This window comes from Microtus pennsylvanicus, chromosome 14, assembly GCF_037038515.1.
Source record: "Microtus pennsylvanicus isolate mMicPen1 chromosome 14, mMicPen1.hap1, whole genome shotgun sequence".
Lineage (NCBI taxonomy): Eukaryota > Metazoa > Chordata > Mammalia > Rodentia > Cricetidae > Microtus > Microtus pennsylvanicus.
The window spans coordinates 31,463,687-31,485,582 of record NC_134592.1 but is presented as its reverse complement, the minus strand read 5'-3'; the positions used below and the strand labels follow the sequence as shown (position 1 = coordinate 31,485,582).

Sequence of the window (21,896 nt, the reverse complement as noted above, 5' to 3'; positions counted from 1 at the left end):
TTTTTTGGTTCCCTGACCGGGAATCGAACCCGGACCGCGGCGGTGAAACTTCCCTTCTTTGATGCACCACCACTGTTTGTATTTTTGTGATTATTTCTTTTGTTTTCCAAAATTAACTGCTCTTGTATTTTAATTTTATCTTGTTTGTGACCTTAAATGAATGGAATGATATAATCTCTTTAGTAGATGTTTTTGTATCTTGTTTTACTCTGTCATAGTGAGGTTCATTCTTACTATAGCTTGGTTTGGAATCAGAGTATCCTTCAATATTTACAGACCACAACTTTTTTGTTAATGTCTCTGTTGATGACTGTTTTCCAATATTGTGCTATGATGAACAGTGCTATTATGAATTTTATGTTTTTCAAATATTTTTTGTGTGTTTGGTAAAATACACATGGCATTGGATTGCCATTTTAAATTATCATTCAGTGTCTGGTTGTGTGGTATTAGGAAGATTCACATTATTGTACTACTTCATTAGACCAGTAGCCAATGAAAACAGTAGTCTGTCCATTTTTATTATGATCTTATTTGTCATCTGTTTAAAAGAGAAAAAAAGTGTTACCTACCTTTTTTAAAGACGAATGAAAGCCTCTGGAAATAGTGAATACTTCGTCACATAGTGTAATTCCTGATTGTATAGAGCCATTATACCCATCTCCTCTCTTCTTTAAATGGTAGTTTTCATTTAAAATGCTTTGTTTTTAAGAATTTAAAGATGGGGTGTTTTCAGCCTGGTCTACAAGAGCTAGTTCCAGGACAGGCTCCAAAGCTACAGAGAAACTCTGTCTCGAAAAAAAAAAAGAGGGGAGGTGTTTTATTTATTTATTTTTTTTGAGGCAGAGTCTCATGTGACCCATCCCTTAAAATAAGCTTCTTTTTTGGATTTTTGAGATTGGGTTGCTATTTAGCCCTGGCTGTCATAGAACCCTCTTTATAGACCAGGCTGGCCTCGAACTCACGTTGATCTGCCTGCCTCTGTCTTCCAAGTTCTGAGATTAAAGATGTGCACTACTATGTCCAGCTTAGAACAAACTTCTTTAGAGCAAGTCTTTTAAATTATTTATGTATATTCAGTATAAACCCCAAATTGTAATGAAACATACTGATGGTTGTACAGAATTTCAGTGCTTTCCCAGGCTGTTTTTCCCCCTGTGATTATTCTAAGGCACTTTTTGTATTTGCAAATATGAGAATTCTGTATACTCTTGTAAGGGTAGTAGAAACTAATTGAAGTTTAGTGTCTTAGGTGCTATTGATAGAACAGGCGAGCTCCCTGGAGGTGAATGCTACATGAAGCTGTGGTGTTTTCTTTCACTAGATGATACTCCACATCATACTAACTCCTCCAAGGAGGTCCCGTCTTCAGCTGTTTTGAGGAGCCTTCAGGTGAACGTGGGCCCAGACGGAGAAGAGACAAGGGCTCAGACTGTACAGAAGTCCCCAGAATTTCTGTCCACTCCAGAGTCGCCTAACTTGTTGCAAGATTTACAGCCAAGTGATAGCACTTCTTTTATTCTTCTTAACCTAACAAGAGCAGGTACGTTTTCATCTTTTCTGGGCTCTGCTCAGTTTTTAGGGAAAAAAGTTAGAGGTGAGCCAGTATTTAATATTCATAAGATGCAAAGAATCTTTATTATTTGATTAGAGAGTTAGTTGGTGTGCCACTACATCCTGCAACAGAAACATTTACTTATTTGGAAAATTAATGTGGCGCCCTTGACCTATCAAGATAGTGAGAGCAAGAACAGGCTTGGGGGAGGATGCTTAGTTCCTAATGAGTTGGCTGGTGTTTTGCTATTGGAGGCACACTGAGGAGGGAGATAAAAATAGGAATCCAGAGTTCTGGAGAGGTTTGGGATAAGTAGGCAGCTGGGCTGCTCATCACATTCAGAAAATGTGAAACGTGGATCGTGATTCTTTGATTCTAGAGATGTTTGAAGCATATATAGAAAAAAGGGTCTAGGACCCTGGGAAAGGGAACATTTAAGAGGACAATGGAATAACAAGGTGAACTGGGAGAAAATGGTGGATGGGAAACCAAGGGAGGAAAATATTTTAGAAAGAAAGGATACTAAATGATTCCAAATACTATAGGATGGATTAGTGAGATTACATTTCTATCTGGTGACCTTTGCAAAAATAATACTTACTGGAAGATAGACATGAGGAGAGAATGGAGTGTGACTGGGTGGAAATGCAAGTTAAAAGGGGAGTTGTTTTGAAGGTTAGCACACACACGTGTCGCTGAAGCAGGGCAGCATAGTGAGACCATGTCTCAAACAAAACCAATAATACAGTTGTTGGGCAGTGGTAGTGCACACCTTTAATCCTAGCACCTGGGAGGCAGGGGCGGCAAACCTCTGTGAGTTCAAGGCCAGCCTAGCCCATATAGTGATAGCCAAGGGCTCTTAACTGCTGAGCCCTTTTTCCTGCCCTAATGAGGGAGAATTTAACTGACATACAAGAGAGAAGACTGAGCATGGATTGGAAAATTTCAAATGGCCTAGTTGCAGGAAAGAACATTATGTCTCTGAAACAAGAGGAGGCAGAGTTAACAAAAGTGTGTGGGCTGAATGGAAAAATGATAGCTTTATTATTTATAAGAACAGAAACTTGAAGTGAAAAGGAAGGATCTAGAATGATTTGATTCAGGACACAAAGTCCCTGTGCCAGGGCTACTAACAGGATGTTGGCTAACCTTCCTGTATTATTGTCTTTCTTCCAGGTCTGGGCTCTTCAACTGAGCACTTCGTGTTTGTACAGGATGAGACAGAGGATTCAGGGAACGACTTCCTTTCTGGTGAGAGCACAGACAGCAGTATCCCATGGTTCCTGCGGGTCCAGGAGTTGGCCCATGACAGTCTGATTGCTGCTACTCGTGCACAGCTGGCAAAGAATGCAAAAACCAGCAGCAATGGTGAGGCTCCTGTGGCATTTCCTTTCTGCTTTTCCATGCAGAGGTTTGGGTGGTGCAATAGCTAGATTTTGAATTGTGTATAATCAAGTTATTTTATTGATAAGCATGGAAGTCTAAAAATAAGTTGTCCTATTTTATAAAATAACTTGGCTTTGTCTGCCAAACCAGCTAAACTTATGTTCTGAGTTTCCAACTTTGAAGGAATATACAGAGTATTCTTTAGAGAGCAGGTAGGGGCCTGGGAATGGTGGCACAGAACCTTAGTCTCAGCATTCATGAGGCTGAAGCAGAAGGATTTTCAAGGCCCACATAGGCATAAACTTTTTATATCTAGAGCTCAAAGAAGTTAAAATAGTTTTATCAGTTAGTAAAAATACAACTATAAAGTTAATGTTGAGTTACTGTTTTGCTAAAACTATATTGCTGGTTCATGGCAGTTTTGTTGATGAGCTGATTGCTTTGGGCTAGTTATATTATCTCTAAAAAATGTTTTTATATGTATACACATATATGCGTATGGAGGTAAAGTACCTTCCCACTACTAGGATTACACCACACGAGTTTTACAGTTTCTAAGGGTTCTGGCCCCCTTATTGTGTGACATGCATGCACTTATGCTTGTGTGACAAGCACTTCTCCCACTGAGCTGTTTTAGTCTGTGGTATTTCTTTTTCAGCTTGCATGCCTGTTGAGCTTCACGTGTGCTGCTGGTTATTTTGGAGTACTGTCCCCAAATCATCTGTATCACCTGGCAGCTTAGCACTGCAACTATCTTGGGGTTGAGACGAGGCTTAGCAGTTAAAAGTGATTTCTCCTCTTCCAAAGGAACTGTGTTTGGTTCCTAGCATCCATATCAGGTGGATCATAACTTGTAACTCCAGTTCCAGAGGATCCCACAACACTCCCCTGGGCACACTTCATGGGCACTGTTCATACATGCAGACATACATGTTACTCTTAAGAATCATGGATGGGGCCGTGCAGTGGTAGTGCACACCTTTAATCCCAGCACTTGGGAGGCAGAGGCAGGCGGATCTCTGTGAGTTCGAGACCAACCTGGTCTACAAGAGCTAGTTCCAGAACAGGCTCCAAAACCACAGAGAAACCCTGTCTCGAAAAACCAAAAAAAAAAAAAAAAATCATGGATGGGTACATTAAGAACTTCCCATTACCAATCAAGCCTTCATTTATATAACATACCATTAATTTTAAGTCTCTTTCGATTGGTTCTCTTTCTGTATATTCATTAGCTGTGGTGATTAAGTTATTACCGCCTGTGTCAGCATTATCAAGAACCAAACCGAGATTAAACACAGAATTGTTGGTACACAGCTGTTGGGAGTTTCGCTGATAATCAGGAATATGTTTATGACTATTTTAATTGCTGATCATATAGAAACAAAAACTAAATAATATCTCAGAGAACTTGGGGATTCCACAGATAATTTCAGAGTATTACATTTTTAAAAACAGTAGTAGCTCCTGCGCAGAAAATTCTATTTTTTGTTCATCTTCAAATAATTACTTTATGTGTGACTATCATAGTGCATTATAGTGCCCTTTATTTATTCTAATCATTTGAGGGGGGGGTTCCTGAGATGGTTTTTCTAATCCTTAGATTCTGAAACCTTCACCATTCTACTCATGTTTAGAAAATAGTGCCACGTTTGCCGGTGAGAAGCAGTGCAGGCCTGGGGTCCAGATGTGACGACATCATTTACTGATTTTTTTTTTGCCTTGCATGATTTTAATTTTCTCATGTTTAGAGTATAAAGGTCAATATCTTAACCTGTTTGAGCCATTGCAGAGACTTAATAATTAGGTATGAGCTTTCAATCTAAAGTATTCTATGAATGTTTTTCTTACTCAAAAACCAAAAAGGGGGCTGGAGAGATGGCTCAGTGGTTAAGAGCATTGCCTGCTCTTCCAAAGGTCCTGAGTTCAATTCCCGGCAACCACATGGTGGCTCACAACCATCTGTAATGAAGTCTGGTGCCCTCTTCTGGCCTGCAGACATACACGCAGACAGAATATTGTACACATAATAAATAAATATTTAAAAAAAAACAAAAAGGGGATGGGGTGAGTGTGGCACATATCTTTAATTACAACACTTGGGAGGCAAGGGCAGGCAGATCCCTGTGAGTTCGAGGACAGCCTGGTCTATCTAGTGAGTTCCAGGACAGCCATAGCTACATAGTGAGACCCCCATCTCAAAAATAAACAATAAATACATAAATAGATAGTTACCTTACAGCCTTAACAAGTGTCTTATATTTCGGAATACAAAGTAAACACCCATAAGACAAAAATACAGTTCTATTTTGTGTGTATGTGTGCACGCGTGCACACCCCTTCTAGGGATTAGAGGACAACTTTGTGGGGGTTGGGTCTCTCCTACCATGTGGGTTCTAGAAATAAAATGAAGATTTTTTTTTTTGTTTTTTGAGACAAGGTTTCTCTGTAGCTTTTGGAGCCTGTCCTAGAACTAGCTCTCTTGACCAGGCTGGCCTTGAACTCAGAGATCCGCCTGCCTCTGCCTCGAGTGCTAGGATCCTACTAAAAGCTGAGATTACAGGTTGTACTGTCTTGCCTGGATCCTACAAAATAGTTTTAAATTTGCTTTCTGAAGCCATACTTGATATTTTTACATTTGTCAGAAACTTGGTCTTGTTAAATAAAACATGATAACTGCGGGTAATTCTCTGGATGGGAATACAGAGTACTCTTGTACATGAATATATATAGGTTTAAAGACCACTTGGGATGAAATGTAGGAGTTTTATTGTTTGAATCTAAGTAGGATTTTCCCCTGAATTATAAATATGTTGCTTGTTACAGGAGAAAATGTCCACCTTGGTTCTGGCGACGGGCAGCCCAAAGATTCTGGACCTCTTCCTCCAGTGGAAAAGAAGCTCAGGTGCACAGTTGAAGGCTGTGACCGGACGTTTGTGTGGCCGGCTCATTTCAAATACCACCTTAAAACTCACCGGTGAGCCAATCATAGAGGAACTTGTCCCTGAACAGACAAACTCCAGGAAAGCAGGGATTCCAGTTGTCCTGGCAAAGATTGTCTTTCTTAGTCAGGTGTGGTGACACATATACACCTGTAATCTCGGCCTTTAGAAGGCTGGCAAGTTTGAGACAAGTCTGGGCTATACAAAAAAACAAGAACTCTGGTTCTTACTTGTTTTTAGATGGAATCTTATGCTGTCCAAGTTGCTGCAAATTCTTTGAGCTTAAATGATCTTTCTATTTCAGCCTCTCAAGTGTTGGGTTTACCGCCATGCCAAGACCTCCTGTTTGGTTTTTGTTGTTCTGAAATCTAAACCAGAGCTTTTTAATTTGCTAAAAATATACTGTCCCCCAAGCTATAGTCCCAGCCCCAAACCCCCTTTTTAAAATCAAGTTCTTACTGTTTGCTCAGGCTGGCTTTGAACTCAAGATCCTCCTTCTTTACCCTACCACATGCTGAGATAAGTGTGCATCACCATACCTGGTTGAGGGGTCTTGTATGTTAATAGAAAGAATTGTGTTATCTGATTTACTTATTTTATTTGAGGCATGTGACCTGGGCAGGCCTCAAACAAAAAGGATGGCTTTCCCAGGTGGTGGCGGTGTACCCCTTTAATTCCAGCACTCGGGAGGGAGAGACAAGCAGATCTCTTTAAGTTTGAGGCCAGCCTGGTCTATAGAGTGAGGTCCAGGACATCCAAGGCGCGTGGAGGAACCCTGTTTCAAAACAAATTAACAAAGCAAAAAAAGAAAAAGAAAAGGATGGCTTTGAATTCCTCATTCTTCTGCCTCCATCTCTCATTACCTCATTCTTGATAAATATTTCAATAAGACATTTGGCATCTACATATCTTAAAGAGCAAAAATTCTAAGTCTCAGGACTAGAGAGATGCCTCAGATATTAAGAGTTATTTTAATATACCCAAGTTTGGGGTCTCTTGTGTGCCTTGAGAGTCAGTAGAAATGTTGGCTTGTCACCACCAGCACAGAGTGTTTTCAAGTCTTGTTGCTTATGATGTCTCTACAGAAACGAGCGCCCCTTCATCTGCCCTGCAGAAGGCTGCGGGAAAAGCTTCTATGTGTTGCAGAGGCTGAAGGTGCACATGAGGACACACAACGGGGAGAAACCCTTCATGTGCCATGAGTCTGGGTGTGGTAAGCAGTTCACCACAGCTGGGAACTTGAAGAACCACCGCCGCATCCACACAGGTGTGCAGCTCTGCATCCCTTTATTGGTCTCCATGGCGGTGCTCTTGCTTGCTGCCGCTTCTACTTAGGAAAGCAATATGGGAGTAGAAATGGAGGTGCAGTGTTGAAGAAAGATTCCCTTCATTTCAGTGTCTCGTGCGTTCTGTTCATTGTCAGTACAATGTGTCCAACCTCATCTCTGTGTGAGGAATGGACAGTGTCGATTCTGTCTCCATAAGCCTGTCCTATAAGAAGGGTAAGGCTGTCCTAGATTGCAGTGGCACCAGGAGATAATGAACGAGTCAGCCTGTTTTCCAGTCTCTCTGAACATTGTATGGTTGCATTTATTGAGCCATACAAATATTACAGAGCATTAAATATGAGCTAAGATTCAACCCCTGAACTTGGGGTGCTTGCTTTCTTGTTAGAGCTTGCAATATGAGAAATAGAATAAATGTCAGAATGGATGGAGCAAAGGAAAGATTCCTTGCTTTTTAGTCTGAGATACTACAGGTGCCTTTGAAGCCTTTGTCAGAAATGTGTTTTGCAAAACTTAAACGCTGAACTTAGTACCTCTTCCCCGCTTTTGTGCCACTCTTTGTCCCTGCACAAGTGTCAGGAAGGTATGCTTTAAAGGCATTTACAAAGTACAGTCCAAGCTGTCCTGCTCCCCACTACAGAATGGCGCCCAATGTGGGGCTCGAACCCACGACCCTGAGATTAAGAATCTCATGCTCTACCGACTGAGCTAGCTGGGCTCAGAACAACAATTGTTCTAGATAAGATTCCCTCCAAATGGCATAACCTTCCAGTATGTTAGGGAATGAATAATTCTCTTTTTAGTGTTCTTGAAGTAGTACATGGTACTTATCCCAAGGAAGAAATTTGAATAAAAAATTGGAAGACTATCTGGTGGTCTGTATTCCAGAACATTGGGAGACAACATTTGCTGGGTGCCCTGTTGACGTTACATAGCATAAGTTAAAGAAAGCAGAACACGATGGTCAGTTCTCAGAAGGCTGAGCCTGTGTCTCACTGTCTGCCTGTAGGAGAGAAGCCTTTCCTGTGTGAAGCCCAGGGATGTGGCCGTTCCTTTGCAGAGTATTCCAGCCTCCGGAAGCACCTGGTAGTTCACTCAGGTACTAGAGCCTGTGCTGTTCATAGAATGCAAACAGCAAGAGACGAGGGTGGGAAGGAGGTGCGCAGTGTTCTAAGATGATAAAGCTCGACACTGAGAGATTAAGGCCCTTAATAATTATATTGGAAAGATTTTCTCCTCAGTTAGCGCTCCTGTTCTCTTCAGATTTACATTTGCATTAGGCAGACCTTTTTCTGAGATCTGTGTTGAATCTTTTATGTGTCATATTGATATGGAGTATTGACATCTTCATTCCTCTGGGAAGGGGGGTTCCAAAATCCTGTGCACAGTGGGAAGGCTGATGTTAGTGGCAGCGAGACCTGTGGTGTTCATGTTTTCTGAGGAGGCATGGCCACCCTGCTCGGTCTCCATTCCAATACACTGCCCAGTAGGACTTCTTGGGAGCTAGCAATGGAGAAGAAAAGACCTACTGACCTGTTTTTTGCTTTGTATTATTAAATTCCCTGTGATTCTATCAGCTTGCTCATTCTATGCAGATGACCTAATCTCCCCTGATAAAAATGTCATTCAGACTTTATGAAAATATTCTATAGAGGCCAGACTTTGTAAACTTGCTGGAAAAATCTGAAGTGGTATTTGTCTCCCTTCCCTCCTTTCCCATCTTCCCAACCAGAAATCAGCACTGAGGAGGTGGAGGCAAGAAGACTTGATTTTGATGACTAGAGCAAAGCACTTCAGTGAGCGTTAGGGAGGTGGAGATGTATAGTCAGTCAGGGATGAGACTGTCATAGTTGAGATCTCAGTGCTGGAGATGTTTTGTTTTTTGTTTTGTTGAGACAAGTCTTATGTAGCACACACAGTATGATCTGGAACCTCTGATCATCTTGCCTCCACCTCCCAGGTGTTGGGACTGTAAGTGTGGGCTTTCTGCATACTAGGCAAGTATTTTACCAATTGAGCTGTCTGCAGCTCCTGGGCTGTTTTAATATGATGACAAGTTCCAAGTCAAAGTGGCAGACTGATAGCTTGTGGGCCAGATGTGGACTTCACATGTGTATTACTAGCGCTGTGTTGTACTGGTTATATAAACTATATCAGATGTACAGCCAGATATATACAAGAATATAAAAAGATGACTTCTTAATACCTTTTAAATTTAAAAATAACTTCTTGCTTTTATCTTATATTCAGTCCATGTTCTGTCCAGTTGTCTCCAAAATTACTTCAATTCATTTATCTTTAAATTCTTATTTTATTTATTTATTTTGTTTTGTTTTTTTGAGACAGGGTTTCTCTGTAGCTTTGGAGCCTGTCCTGAAACTAGCTCTTATATACCAGGCTGGCCTTGAACTCACAGAGATCTGCCTGCCTCTGCCTCCTGAGTGCACCACCACTGCCCGGCTTATCTTTAAAGTTTTCAAATTTATTTCATGTTGGGCTGGAAAGATGGCTCAGTGATTAAGAGCATTGCTTGCTCTTCCAAAGGTCCTGAGTTCAATTCCGGCAACCATATGGTGGCTCACAACCATCTGTAATGAAGTCTGGTGCCCTCTTCTGGCCTGCAGGCATACACGCAGACAGAATATTTTATACATAATAGATAAATAGATAGATAGATAAATAGATATTTTAAAAAAATTTATTTCATGTTGGAAATTGAACCCAAAGCCTTTTTCATAATGGGCAGGCATTTAACTGTTGAGCTATAGCCTCAACCCAGAAGTTGGTTCCTTTAAATAAAGATCCCCTAGGATCTACTACTGCTTACTCTCTTGGCTAGTAAATCTTTTTTGAACCTAAATTTTTTTATACTGTTGTTTGTTGGTAGATTTATCATAGAACTGTGTTACTGGGGTCCTATAGGAGTACCATCTTCTGAATTTGTCAGCCTCCTTTATGTCTTTTCCCCCAGTGTGGAGATGGAACCTAGATCTGGGCAGGAACTCTGCCACTGAGTTTTTTCCTAGCACCTGCTTTTGTTTTACAGCTTGTTTTCCTGTCGTTTAAAAAATAGAAGTAGGCTCTAAAAGCTTCAAAACTTCAAAATTCTGGGCAAAAATTCATTGTATATGATACTGTGTGCTTCATTTATGTCACATTAAACCCACACACAGTCTGGTTGACAGAACTGATGAGTGGCGCAGGGTCCTCTCTCACCCCTTCCCCTGCTAGGTAACTGCAGTTCCCTTAGTTCTTTTCTCTCACATTAGCTACTTTCGTTGGAACTCTTCTCCATGAAGTAGAGCAGTTTGATCATTTGCACAAGTAAATGGCAAGTGCAATAAAATGCTTTTCATTATGAGCTTGCTCTTGGTTTTTTCTTTGCTCAAGCAGGCCTGGACTGGAATAAGCCACATATACCAGGCTGGCCTTGAACTTGGAGCATCCTCCTGCCTCAGCTCCCCAAGTTCTGAGATGGTTGACTTGCTTTCCTGTGCCGGGTCTCCATTGTGAGCTTTCAGAGTAAGGGATTGGTGCTTTGGTTCCTTCTGATTAAATTAAATTGGTTTCTTGATTTATTTGGGGGTTGTTTATAGCTAGTACACAGACATGGAACAGAGGGCTGGAGAGGTATCTTGCATCCTCCTGTAACTCCAGTTCTAGGAGACCTCATACTCTCTGGCCTTTGCTGGCACCTGCATCTAAGTGATGCATAAACCCACAGAGAAGCACACACATTCTCATATGAATAAACCTGAAAAAATAGTACAGCCAGGAAACGTAATACAGCTGGGCTGTAGAAGCACACACCTGTTCAAGGCCAGCCTGGTCTACAAGAGCTAGTTCCTCCAGGACAGGCTCCAAAGCTACAGATAAATCTTGTCTTGAAAAACAAAACAAAAACAAAAGAAAAGAAAAAACAATAAGGCTTTGGAAACTGTTTGCAAATGTTGAAGATCTTGAGTATTGAAGGAAATAGAATGTGGGATATTACGAACCCAGGGTTGTAATGAGTCCTCAAGGTAGATACAAATTCTGGTGGTTGATGGAAGACTATTGGAAAGGAGATAAATACTAGGCCTTTTTGGAAGGCCAGGGGGACTTTAGTCCAAAGAGAAGTGCTAGAGCCAATGCGTGTGCTAGCCCTCCTGGGACAGACTTCCTCCCTTTCCTGTGAGAGATTGTATGCCAAAGCGCAGCCTTCAGTCTTCTGTCTACTGAATTGCCATCGGCAGTCTATACTGTCTTCTGGGCTGTCCTATCTTAACACAGTACTTTTTGCAGGAGAGAAACCTCATCAATGCCAAGTCTGTGGAAAGACCTTTTCTCAGAGTGGGAGCAGAAATGTCCACATGAGAAAGCACCACTTGCAGCTAGGAACAACTGGGAGTCAAGAACAGGAACAAACTGGTGAGGAGAAGGGTCTTGTGGAGAACTGTTCAGTAGCCAGGCCATTGGCCTTCTTGGCTAATTGGAAATCTAGCTAGGTAGAGAGATTTGGTTTCATTTGATAGACTTATAGTTTGTAACAGCTGTACAGTATAATCATCTGTAAGCTTTCAAAACATATATTTTCTTGTTCCTCCCTTAACAATAAAGGAACTTGAAAAATGAGATGAGTGAGTTGTAAATCTCAGAACACATACTATTAAAAGTTCCACTAAGGGCTTTGCATGTAGCTCAGTAGTAGAATGCTTGCTTAACATGTGTAAGACCCTGAATTTAAACACCACAAAAAATGTGTGTACATGCGTGCGCACAGACACACACATACACAAATAACAATTTCTCCAATGGTTCATAGCTGTAGATCCACTTGGAAGGCTGAGGTGGGAGGACAACCTGGGCAAGATAGTGAGAGCCCTGTTTTAGGAAACCAACAAAAAAGCCAGGCATGGTAGCACATGCCTGTAATCCAGGCACGTGAAAGGTAGAGGTGGGAGATCAGCTGTTCGAGGCCAACCTCAACAAGTTTGAGGTCAGCCTGTACTGCTTGAGACCCTGTTTTCAGAAAACAAAAAATAGTATGTAAATGTCCCCTGACGAGGCTGAGGTCAGCCAGACGGTCTGTGATCCAGCTTTTAAAGAGCACAGGCATTAAAGATTTCTATATAACTAAAGATTTAACATTTTTTATTTAATAGTTTGGCAGCCTTTACCCTACTTTAAAATTAATAGAGCTCCTTTTTCTTTTCCATGTCTTTCTTTAAAAAATTCCAAACACTCGCACTTGGGAGGCAGAGGCAGAAGGATCTTTGTGAGTTCGAGGCCAGCCTGGTCTACAAGAGCTAGTTCCAGGACAGGTTCCAAAGCTACAGAGAAACCCTGTCTTGAAAAAAAAAAAATTCCAAGTGCTTCTTTCAAAGGATGTCCTTATTTCTCTCTCTATTATATGATGATCTTCAGATGGTGGTCACATGAACAGATAATTATCCTTAAGGATTGGCTTCCTTAGTAGGTTTATTCTTATTATCTGAAAGTGAGTGAAATGGGAGAAGCATCCAAGACAAAAGCTTACAGTTCTGAAAGAGGTAGCCAGCTTTCTTGTGAAGAGAGATGAGGACCAGGCACAGCCTTGACTGCTGTATGTCTCTCACATCCTGTTCTCTGTACAGCTGAGCCACTAATGGGCAGTAGTTTGCTTGAAGAAGCTTCAGTACCCAGTAAAAACCTGGTGTCTATGAATTCCCAGTCCAGCCTTGGTGGAGAGTCCTTGAGTCTACCAAATACCAATTCTATTCTTGGAGTTGATGATGGTAAGACTTCTAGTTCTTTATGTGGGGAAACAAGTTGTAGCTCGGGGCTAAGGAGTAGAGTATCTCCAAAATAGAGGAGATTATTGTTATTAATATTATTTCTTGTATGATGGTGTCATTGAATAATATTTGAATTTATTCTCTGGGGTGGATAAATGAACCTTTTCTCTTTTAATGATTAAATATGATGTTAACAGAAGAATAAAGAAAAACATTTTAACTATTATCTGTAGTCCTTAGCACTCTAGCCCAACTGTGTCTGTCTTTCCTGTTGCAGTATGGAAGAGCTTAACTTTTAAACATTTAAACAGAGCATAACCAGGTTTTCAGAGGAGATACAAAGCAATTTCTCCATACCTTCAAAAGCCATATCTTCTGGAGAAAAGAAAGGGCTCTCTAGGAAACAGTTGCTCCTCTGGTATAGAAATTTCACCCAGCTTACACAGGCCAGGCCCTCTTCTCTGAAAAACTTACCAGGTGAGGTCAGCATGCATTTATTAAGTGCCTACTGTGTGCCTGGCACCATGGGAAAGACAAAAGTAGGAGGTAGGGACCATAAGTTGAAACAGCATAAATGGTATGAAATATCATTGAGAAATAGATGAAATTACATCAGCAAACATTCATTATACGTATAGTCTGGAAGGAAGAGCAGACCAGGCTACAAAGAAAACAAACAAACAAACAAAACAACAAAAGAAACCTTGCAGTTTGCTTGAGGGCTAAGTGATTTATCTGTAATACTATTTTAAAAATTTTCATGGTGACCCCCTGATGAATGTCTACTAAGTATGAGACCCTGTGTTTTAGTCACTTCTTCCTTCACAGTCGGAGTTTTTGTAACTTCTGTGTGGAGCTTACAAGACCCCAAATGTGTTCGCCAGTCCACCCGGTCCCTGTGCAGCACTAGTGCAGACCACATCAGAAGACAGAAGTGGCATGGAGAGCTTTGCTGGGCTTGGAGAGCACATTCAAGGGAGGAAGGGATAGAGTGTGAATTCTGAAGCCAGGATTAGCTCATGTTCTTGATGTGGACGTACTGCTCAGAACATCAGCACTGATGGCCGCAAGGGCTGGTTCTTGTGCTTGCCTGTGCAGTGTTTGCCCTATTTCATATAGTTTTAATCCAAGTAACATATTATTCTAAATTGTTACATTGAAAAATTGTCATTCTTATATCCAAGTTTCTTTAACTTCCCACCCTCCTTTTGTAACTTTCTAAATCCACTAGCAATGAAACAGTGAAAACTTGGTTGAATTTTCCAGGGAACAGAGTTAGCAGTTGCAATGGTTGGCTTGCTGAAGCAGTGGTGTGCACATGGATCACTATTGGTTAACGATAATTTCCTCTTGTTTCACAGAGGTGCTTGCTGAAGGATCCTCACGTCCCCTGTCCTCAGTGACTGACGTGACACATCACTTGGTGGCCATGCAGACGGGGAGGCAGTCCTATGAAGTCTCTGTCTTAACTGCGGTAAATCCACAGGAGGTAAAGCCATCTCTATCCTGCCCTCACTTTGTTTCTGTGGTGACTTAAATGGACAGTGATTGAGAATCTAGTTAGTGGATCTAAAATTTGCTAACCTCCACTTCCTGTAACTTTGGCTTCTTTTCCTTTAAGCATTAATTAGTCCAGTGTTACTGCAGTCTGTTGTTTTGTAAGTTGGGAGATTGAGCGGACACTCTTGAGGTCTAAGCACTTTCATACATACTTTTGGTTTTTTTGAGACAGGGTTTCTCTGTGGTTTTGGAGCCTGTCCTGGAACTAGCTCTTGTAGACAAGGCTGGTCTCGAACTCACAAAGATCCGCCTGCCTCTGACTCCCGAGTGCTGGGATTAAAGGCGTGCGCCACCACCGCCTGGCTTCATACATACTTTTTTAAAGTTTATTTTTAACTCTTTGTACTCTGTGTCATGCATGCACATGATTGCAGGTATCCATGAAGGTCAATAAAGAGGTCAAGGCAGTGGTGACACTTACTTTAATTCCAGCATTCAGGAGGCAGAGGCAGGCAGATCTCTGGAAGTTCGAGGCCAGCCTGTTCTACAAAGCAAGTCCCCAAACAAACACCACAAGTGTCTCAGGAGATGGCTCAGTTGATAAAGTACCTGTGATGTGAGCATGAGGACTTGAATTCAGATCCCTAGTCCCCGAGTTAAAGCCAGATGTGGGCAGTGTAGATTTGTAACGCTGTGCTAGGGAGTAGCCAGTCTAGGAAATTAATTTTTGCGTCCAAATTCAAGGAGAGACCATGTTTCAAGAAATGGGGAGAAGGACCAGCAAGAAAACTGAATCTGTAAAGATGCTTGCCACCATCTGAATTTTAATGATCTGAATTGGATTCCTGAAACCCATGTAATGGAGAGAGCTGACTCCATGTCATATTTCTGTGGTTTTACAAGGCCATGCATACAAAATAGTGTAGAAAAGGTGTTTTAAAAGTTGAAAACATTAGCAAAGGTGTGGGTGAACCAGCCCCTGTGTTGTGAGCATGAGAGAGCTGTCCCCATTACTCATCTGTCATGTGACAGCATAGGGAGCAGAGAGATGCCCTACCACCCCCACTCACACCAATGCCTGAGACAGGTGGGAGAGCTGGCGCTAAGGGCATAAAGGTAGGAGGGCTGTCCCTGACCCTCATTAGCTGCAGCATTTGGGAGAGTGGCCCCTATGCCAGAGAGCTGGAAGGCTAACCAAACCTGCAACTACCCAGGCCCACCCCAACATCCATCCCATCTGTGATCTGCTAGAACACGTGAAGGGACTGGTCCTGCAGACCCAAAGCTGCAGGATCTCCACGATACAGGGCAACAGCAGGATAACCAAGAGGAGTCCCAGTGAGGGCCTAGCATCAACAGTGTAGCAGAAACCAGAGGCCTAGAAACAGACCAGTAACTCTGCAATGAACACTCGCAAGTAAAGATATGTGGATAAAATGGTTTACTGTGTGACTCACTGCAGCTTCCATGACAATATTGATTTTTCTTCTTTTTTTTTTCTTTTATTTTTTCTTTCTCTTAAATCTTATTTTGTTGGGGGAGGTTGCAAGGGCACATATGAAGGGACGGGGAAATGAATGGGATGTAGATGCATGATGTGAAAAACACAAAGAATAAATTAAAAAGAAAGATTTAAAAAAAGATGAAAAAATAAAATGGTGGAGAAGCAATAGAAAAAGGCAACATTAACTTGTAGTCTCCACACTGTACATACATGTGCACACAGACATAACAAAATACACACTTACATACACTATACACACCACACATGAGAAAAAAATATGGAGAGGTGGCTCAGTGGATAAAGCTTTTGCCAGACAAACCTAAAGTCCCATTCAGATCCCAAGCACCAATGGCAACACTGGGTAGTTGTGTCAGGCACTTCAGTCTCAGAATTTGCTGGGACAGGTGGCTAACTAACTAGAATAGGCAAGCTCTGGGTTCACTGAGAGTCCCTGACTGATAAATAAAATGGAGAGTGATCAAGGAAGATATCGGACTCAACCTTAGGCCTCCACACTCATGTGTTCCTGCGTATATGCAAACACGAGTATACATACCATCTTAAAAATGCGATAGGTGGGGGGCTGGAGAGATGGCTCAGTGGTTAAGAGCACTAACTGTTCTTCCAGAGGACCCAGGTTCAATTCCCAGCACCCACATGGCAGTTCATAACTGTCTGAAGATCTAGTTCCAGGGGATCTGACACCTTCACACCAATGCACATAAAATAAAGTTAAATAAACCAAAAAAAGTATTTAAAAAAAATGCGATAGGTGGTAACATACACTCTAAAAATGGGGAAATTAAGCTGGTATCATGAAAAGAAGAGAGGGTTGGGCTTCGTAGATGAGTAAGGTCAATTGGGGTTAGAGTATGATCAGAATATATTACTTACACGATAATAATCCATGCAAATATTTTTTGTTTTTGGTATAGGGTTTCTCTGTAACAGCTCTGGCTGTCCTGGAACTCGATTTGTAGACCAAGGTTGGCCTTGAACTCACAGAGCTCCGCTTGCCTCTGCCTCCCCAAGTGCTGGGATTACAGGCGTGTGCCACCACCATAAAACAGTTCTTTACCAGGCATGTTGACATGTGTCTATAATCCCACCACTGAGAAACCAGAAGAATTATGTGTTAGTAGGCAATCTATACTACTGAGTTCCAGGATATCCTCTTGGGCTACAGAGTGAGCTCTTCTCTCAAAAGGGGAGGGGAGCAAAATTGGGCCAGTGTGGTAGAACACACCTTTAATACAAGCATTTGGGAGGCAGAAACAGGCAGGTCTATGAGTTTGAGGCCAGCCTGGTCGACATGATGAATGTGAGGCCAACCAAGACTACATGATGAGACCCTGCCACAAACAACTACAACAAAACACCTAAGCAAAAAGAAAAGGCCAAAAATCTTTATCCGAAACGTTCCCTGTTCAGAAAAAAAGGTGTCGTTTTTCCCGCTATGGTCATGAGTCTGAGAGCTAACAGGACAAACCATCTGAGCTAAAAGGATCTTGTTCAGTTGCTTGTTTGCTGAGATCTATCATCCCAGTCGAAGAGATTTAGATTGATTCTGAGCTCTTCCAACTGTATCGTCTTGGCTGACCCAGAAAACAGAATGAAAACCAATCAGGCTGGGCGGTGGTGGCGCACACCTTTAATCCCAGCACTCGGGAGGCAGAGGCAGGCGGATCTCTGTGAGTTTGAGACCAGCCTGGTCTACAAGAGCTAGTTCCAGGACAGGCTCCAAAACCACAGAGAAACCCTGTCTCGAAAAACCAAAAAAAAAAAAAAAAAAAAAAAAAAAGAAAACTAATCAGGCCTTGACCTTGTGTCTTGAGACTGTGTGACGATCACGTGTTCATGGCATACAGATAGGCTTTCTGCAGAGATCGCCAGGCCAGTGTTTTGTTTTACAACCTTTCCTTTTCCCTCTCTCCTTTCAGTATAGCCTTTGTGTTCTAGTAAGCCATTAGAGTATCCAAATGACTCTAAATATTCTAAATATATTAACTCTTGGGTTATCTAGAATGATAGGTTGCTGGGCATTCATGTCAGCATACTCTGTCAGGACTTTGTTGTTGTGACTTGTTACTTTGTGTTGAACATTCTACTGTTGGTATTATTGGTTCTAAGTTACCTTTTGTAGGTTGCTGTTTTGGAACCATTCATCTGTCTCACACCACTGTCCCCTGTATTTTTGCCTCTCTTTCTTTTTCTTCTTTGAAATTTATTTTATAGAAATAGCTTTAGGAGCCGGGCGGTGGTGGCGCACGCCTTTAATCCCAGCACTTGGGAGGCAGAGACAGGCGGATCTCTGTGAGTTCGAGACCAGCCTGGTCTACAAGAGCTAGTTCCAGGACAGGCTCCAAAACCACAAAGAAACCCTGTCTCGAAAAACCAAAAAAAAAAAAAAAAAAAGAAAAAAAAAAAAAGAAATAGCTTTAGGAGGGTCTATTGAGAGAGGTGTGGGTATAAAAATCCGTGTACCATTCACCCAACCTGAACAATTATTTTTATTCTACGTGTTTGTTTTGACTACATGTATGTGTATGTATCCTATGCATGCCTGGTTCCCTGAGGGGCCAAAGAAGGCATTAGATCCTTTTGAACTGGAGTTGCAGGTGGTTGTGAGCCACAGAGTAGTCGCTGGGAACCAAGTTCACGTTTTCTGCAAGAGCAGCAAATGCTCTTAACTACTGAGCCATTTTCCAGTCCCTCCATACTTATACTGCTTTTGTTAGCTCTTACTGTTTGTGCCAGAATATTTTGAAGCATTATAGTCGTATCTGTAATTTTTTAAAGTATGTGTCTTAAAAGATAAGGATTTAAAATAACTGTCTTTCCATACCCAACAAGTTTAGTAATAATTTGTTGTCCTCTAATATTGAGTTTCTGTTTTTTGTTTTTTTTTTTTTGTTTTTTTTTTTTGGTTTTTCGAGACAGGGTTTCTCTGTGGCTTTGGAGCCTGTCCTGGAACTAGCTCTGTAGACCAGGCTGGTCTCGAACTCACAGAGATCCGCCTGCCTCTGCCTGAGTTTCTGTTTTTTTATCTCCTCAAAACTATCTTTGGTTGTGTAACTTGAAACAGAGTCCATGTTTTCATTTGGTAACACATTACCTTGTTTCTCCATTGCTGTGATTTAAACACCGTGACCAGAAGCAAGTTATGAAGAAAAGGTTTATTACAGCTTATGGATTGGAGTCTATCATGGAGGAAAGCCAGGGCAGGAACCTAGAATCAGGCACTGAAGCAGAGACCAGGAGGAATATTGCTTCCTGGCATGCTCTGCCTGTTTTCTGGTGGGACTGGGGAGGTAGCTCTTTTTTGTCAAGTGCTTGCCATACAAGCATGAGTACCTGAGTTGGCTCCCAAGAACCCTTGTAAAAAACCGTCTGGCATGGTGACACATGCCTATAATCCCAACATTGGGGAGTTAAAAAAAAATTCTAGGTTTGTCAGCATGTGCCTTGTAATCCCAGTGTAGGGAAGATAGAGACGGACAATATGTGACTGCATCGTCAAAACTCATGAGCTTCGGGTAGCAAGAGCCCTTGTCTCAAAAAAACAAGGTAGATGGCATATGAACCTCCTTCATGCACATATGTACGTACACACACAGGTGGAAACTGGTTTCATCAGTTAATATTCAAAAACTGAACAGCACAGAGTGGAATATCAGTGAAGGAGTCCTTCAGGCCTGTCTTCCTTCACCACAGAAAAGGTTTTAAGCCTACTGAAACCCTGAAACTCTAATGGGCAGGTTCCTGCTTCAGGACTTGTAACAGAAACAGCTCCCTTCCCTGCTTGTCAGTATTTTGGATTGACTCTGACTTTACAACAGTTTTGGTTCTACCATTATTGATTTCCCTGTGGTGATTGTTCCATTACTGACTGGTGGGTATGAACACAATTGTTGAACTTGTAGATTCAGGTTATTTTATTGTCACAGTTAATGTGGCAGCCAGACATGGTGGCACACGCCTTTAATCCTATTACTCAGGAGGCAGGGGTAGGTAGATCTCTGAGTTTGAGACTGGTCTTGTCTATAATATAGTAAGTTCCAGGACAGCCAGGGCTACACAGAGAAACCCTGTCTCCCAAAATAACAACAAAAGCAAGCTTTTGGGAGCTGGAAAGATGTCTCGGTGGTTAAGAGCACTGGCCACTCTTCCAAAGTACCCAGGTTCATTCCCAATACCACATTACAGCTCACAACTGTAACTCCAGGGGAGTTCAGCACCCTCATAGAAACATAATTACAGGCAAAATACCAATACATAGGAAATAAAAATAAATCTTTTTTTTTTTAATTAAAAACGGGGACTGAAGAGATGGCTCAGAGGTTAAGAGCACTGACTGCTCTTCCTGAGGTCCTGAGTTCAATTCCCAGCAACCACATGGTGGCTCTCAACCATCTGTAATGAGATCTGGTGCCCTCTCTGGCATGGAGGTGTACAGGCAGTAGGAACATTGTATACACAATAAATAAATCTTTAAAAAAAATTAAAAACAGATTATAAGTAAGTTCTGCCCATCATCCTTTACTGGATTTATCAGTCCATTCCCCAGATTCCACTCTTAACCCTTTCATTTAGTCAAAGGTGTTTTTTGCTTCTGTAATTCATCTGTAACCTAGTCTATATTTGTTTTCAATTTTATAGTTACTAAATCAAGGAGATTTAACGGAAAGACAGACATGAGTGTGCTGACCTCTGGAGAAGCAGCTCTATCTGACCCCAGATTACATGATGGGAACAGATCCAGAAGACTCACATTCTGCCAGAACTAAAATGAATCTGTGAAGGCCAAAGATCTCGCCTTGCTTCTGTCCATCGTCCCTGGCTGAGAAGAGGGATTCCTCCTGAGGGCTTCTCTTCCACCTCCATCTGATCCTGACAGAGTGAGGCTGTGACTGGGCTGGATGCTGTAGCTGCCTCTCTTCCTACTGCAGTGTAATGATGTGCTGGATGAATATTTGCATTGTGACTGTGCGGGTTTTCCTTCGGAGAGTTTTCATCCTAGACCCAGCTATCTTTATCTGGTTAAATGATGGCCTGCTTCCAACTCTAGAACTTCACCAGGACATTGAGTTTTCAAGATGCCTTGTTGCTTTGAAGAAGGGAGTGATGCCAGTTATGTTGTGACATTCTTCCTTTAGCAACCTGCGTAAAAGACTCTCAGCCATTGGGCTGTAAAACATAAATTACTTGAATCTCCCCTTGGCCCAGGCTGAGGTACCTGTACACCTCTACTTGGTCATTTTGTTTTGTTTATGGGACTTAAAGTAGCATGTTATGAGGGTTTTTTTTTTAAGTTAAAAACCACATGATCTAGAGTTTCAGTTTTCCTTTTAAATAAACAAAACAACCAGTCTGCTCTTTGGCTCTTGTTTTAGACCAGTGGTTCTGATCTGTCCTAATACAATCCTTTAATACAGTGCCTCATGTTGTGCTGACCCCATTAAATTATCTCCGTTGCTACTTCATAACTGTAATTTTGCTACTGTTATGAATTGTAATGTAAATATCTGATGGGATCACAACCCATATGTTGAGAACTGCTGTTTTAGAGAAGAGGTCAAGAAAATAATCTAGTCTTCCTCTTTAAGATAGGGCATTGAAAAGAAAAGAGAAAGGGGGCTAGGGATAGGAGTCATCCCTTTAAGGCAGTCAGATCCCTTATGAGTTTGAGACCAGCCTTGTCACATAAGTTCCAGGCAGCCAAGTTTACACAGTGAGGCACTGCCTTAAGAAAATAAAAAGAACACTGATAAGCCAGGTGTGGTGGTACCCCAGCATTCAGAGGACAGAATTCTTAAGTTTGAGGCAAGTCTGATTTACATAGGGAATTCCAGGATAGACAAAACTACATAGTAAGAACTTGTCTCCGAAAAGAAAAAGGTAAAAACACACTTCTGTCTTGAGGGATGGTTTAGCAGTTAAGAGTACTTGCTGCTCTTCCAGAGGATGCCA

At 41.7% G+C, this 21,896-nt stretch overlaps 1 protein-coding gene across 3 annotated transcripts in view; it reads left to right on the top strand.

Annotated features, from left to right (window-relative positions):
* Znf410 (zinc finger protein 410) overlaps nt 1-21,299 on the top strand; it is a 30,706-nt gene extending 9,407 nt beyond the window's left edge. The window contains exons 4-12 of one of the 3 annotated variants that reach the window (XM_075947879.1): nt 1,325-1,543; nt 2,732-2,923; nt 5,765-5,915; nt 6,966-7,147; nt 8,176-8,265; nt 11,451-11,576; nt 12,782-12,922; nt 14,284-14,411; nt 20,586-21,299. In XM_075947879.1, the coding sequence (XP_075803994.1) occupies nt 1,325-1,543; nt 2,732-2,923; nt 5,765-5,915; nt 6,966-7,147; nt 8,176-8,265; nt 11,451-11,576; nt 12,782-12,922; nt 14,284-14,411; nt 20,586-20,624 (1,268 nt within the window). In that variant the 3' untranslated portion in view covers nt 20,625-21,299. The remainder of the gene's footprint in view (nt 1-1,324; nt 1,544-2,731; nt 2,924-5,764; nt 5,916-6,965; nt 7,148-8,175; nt 8,266-11,450; nt 11,577-12,781; nt 12,923-14,283; nt 14,412-20,585) is intronic. The other 2 variants (XM_075947880.1, XM_075947881.1) reach the window with 2 other exon arrangements.
* The last annotated feature ends 597 nt before the right edge of the window (nt 21,300-21,896 follow it).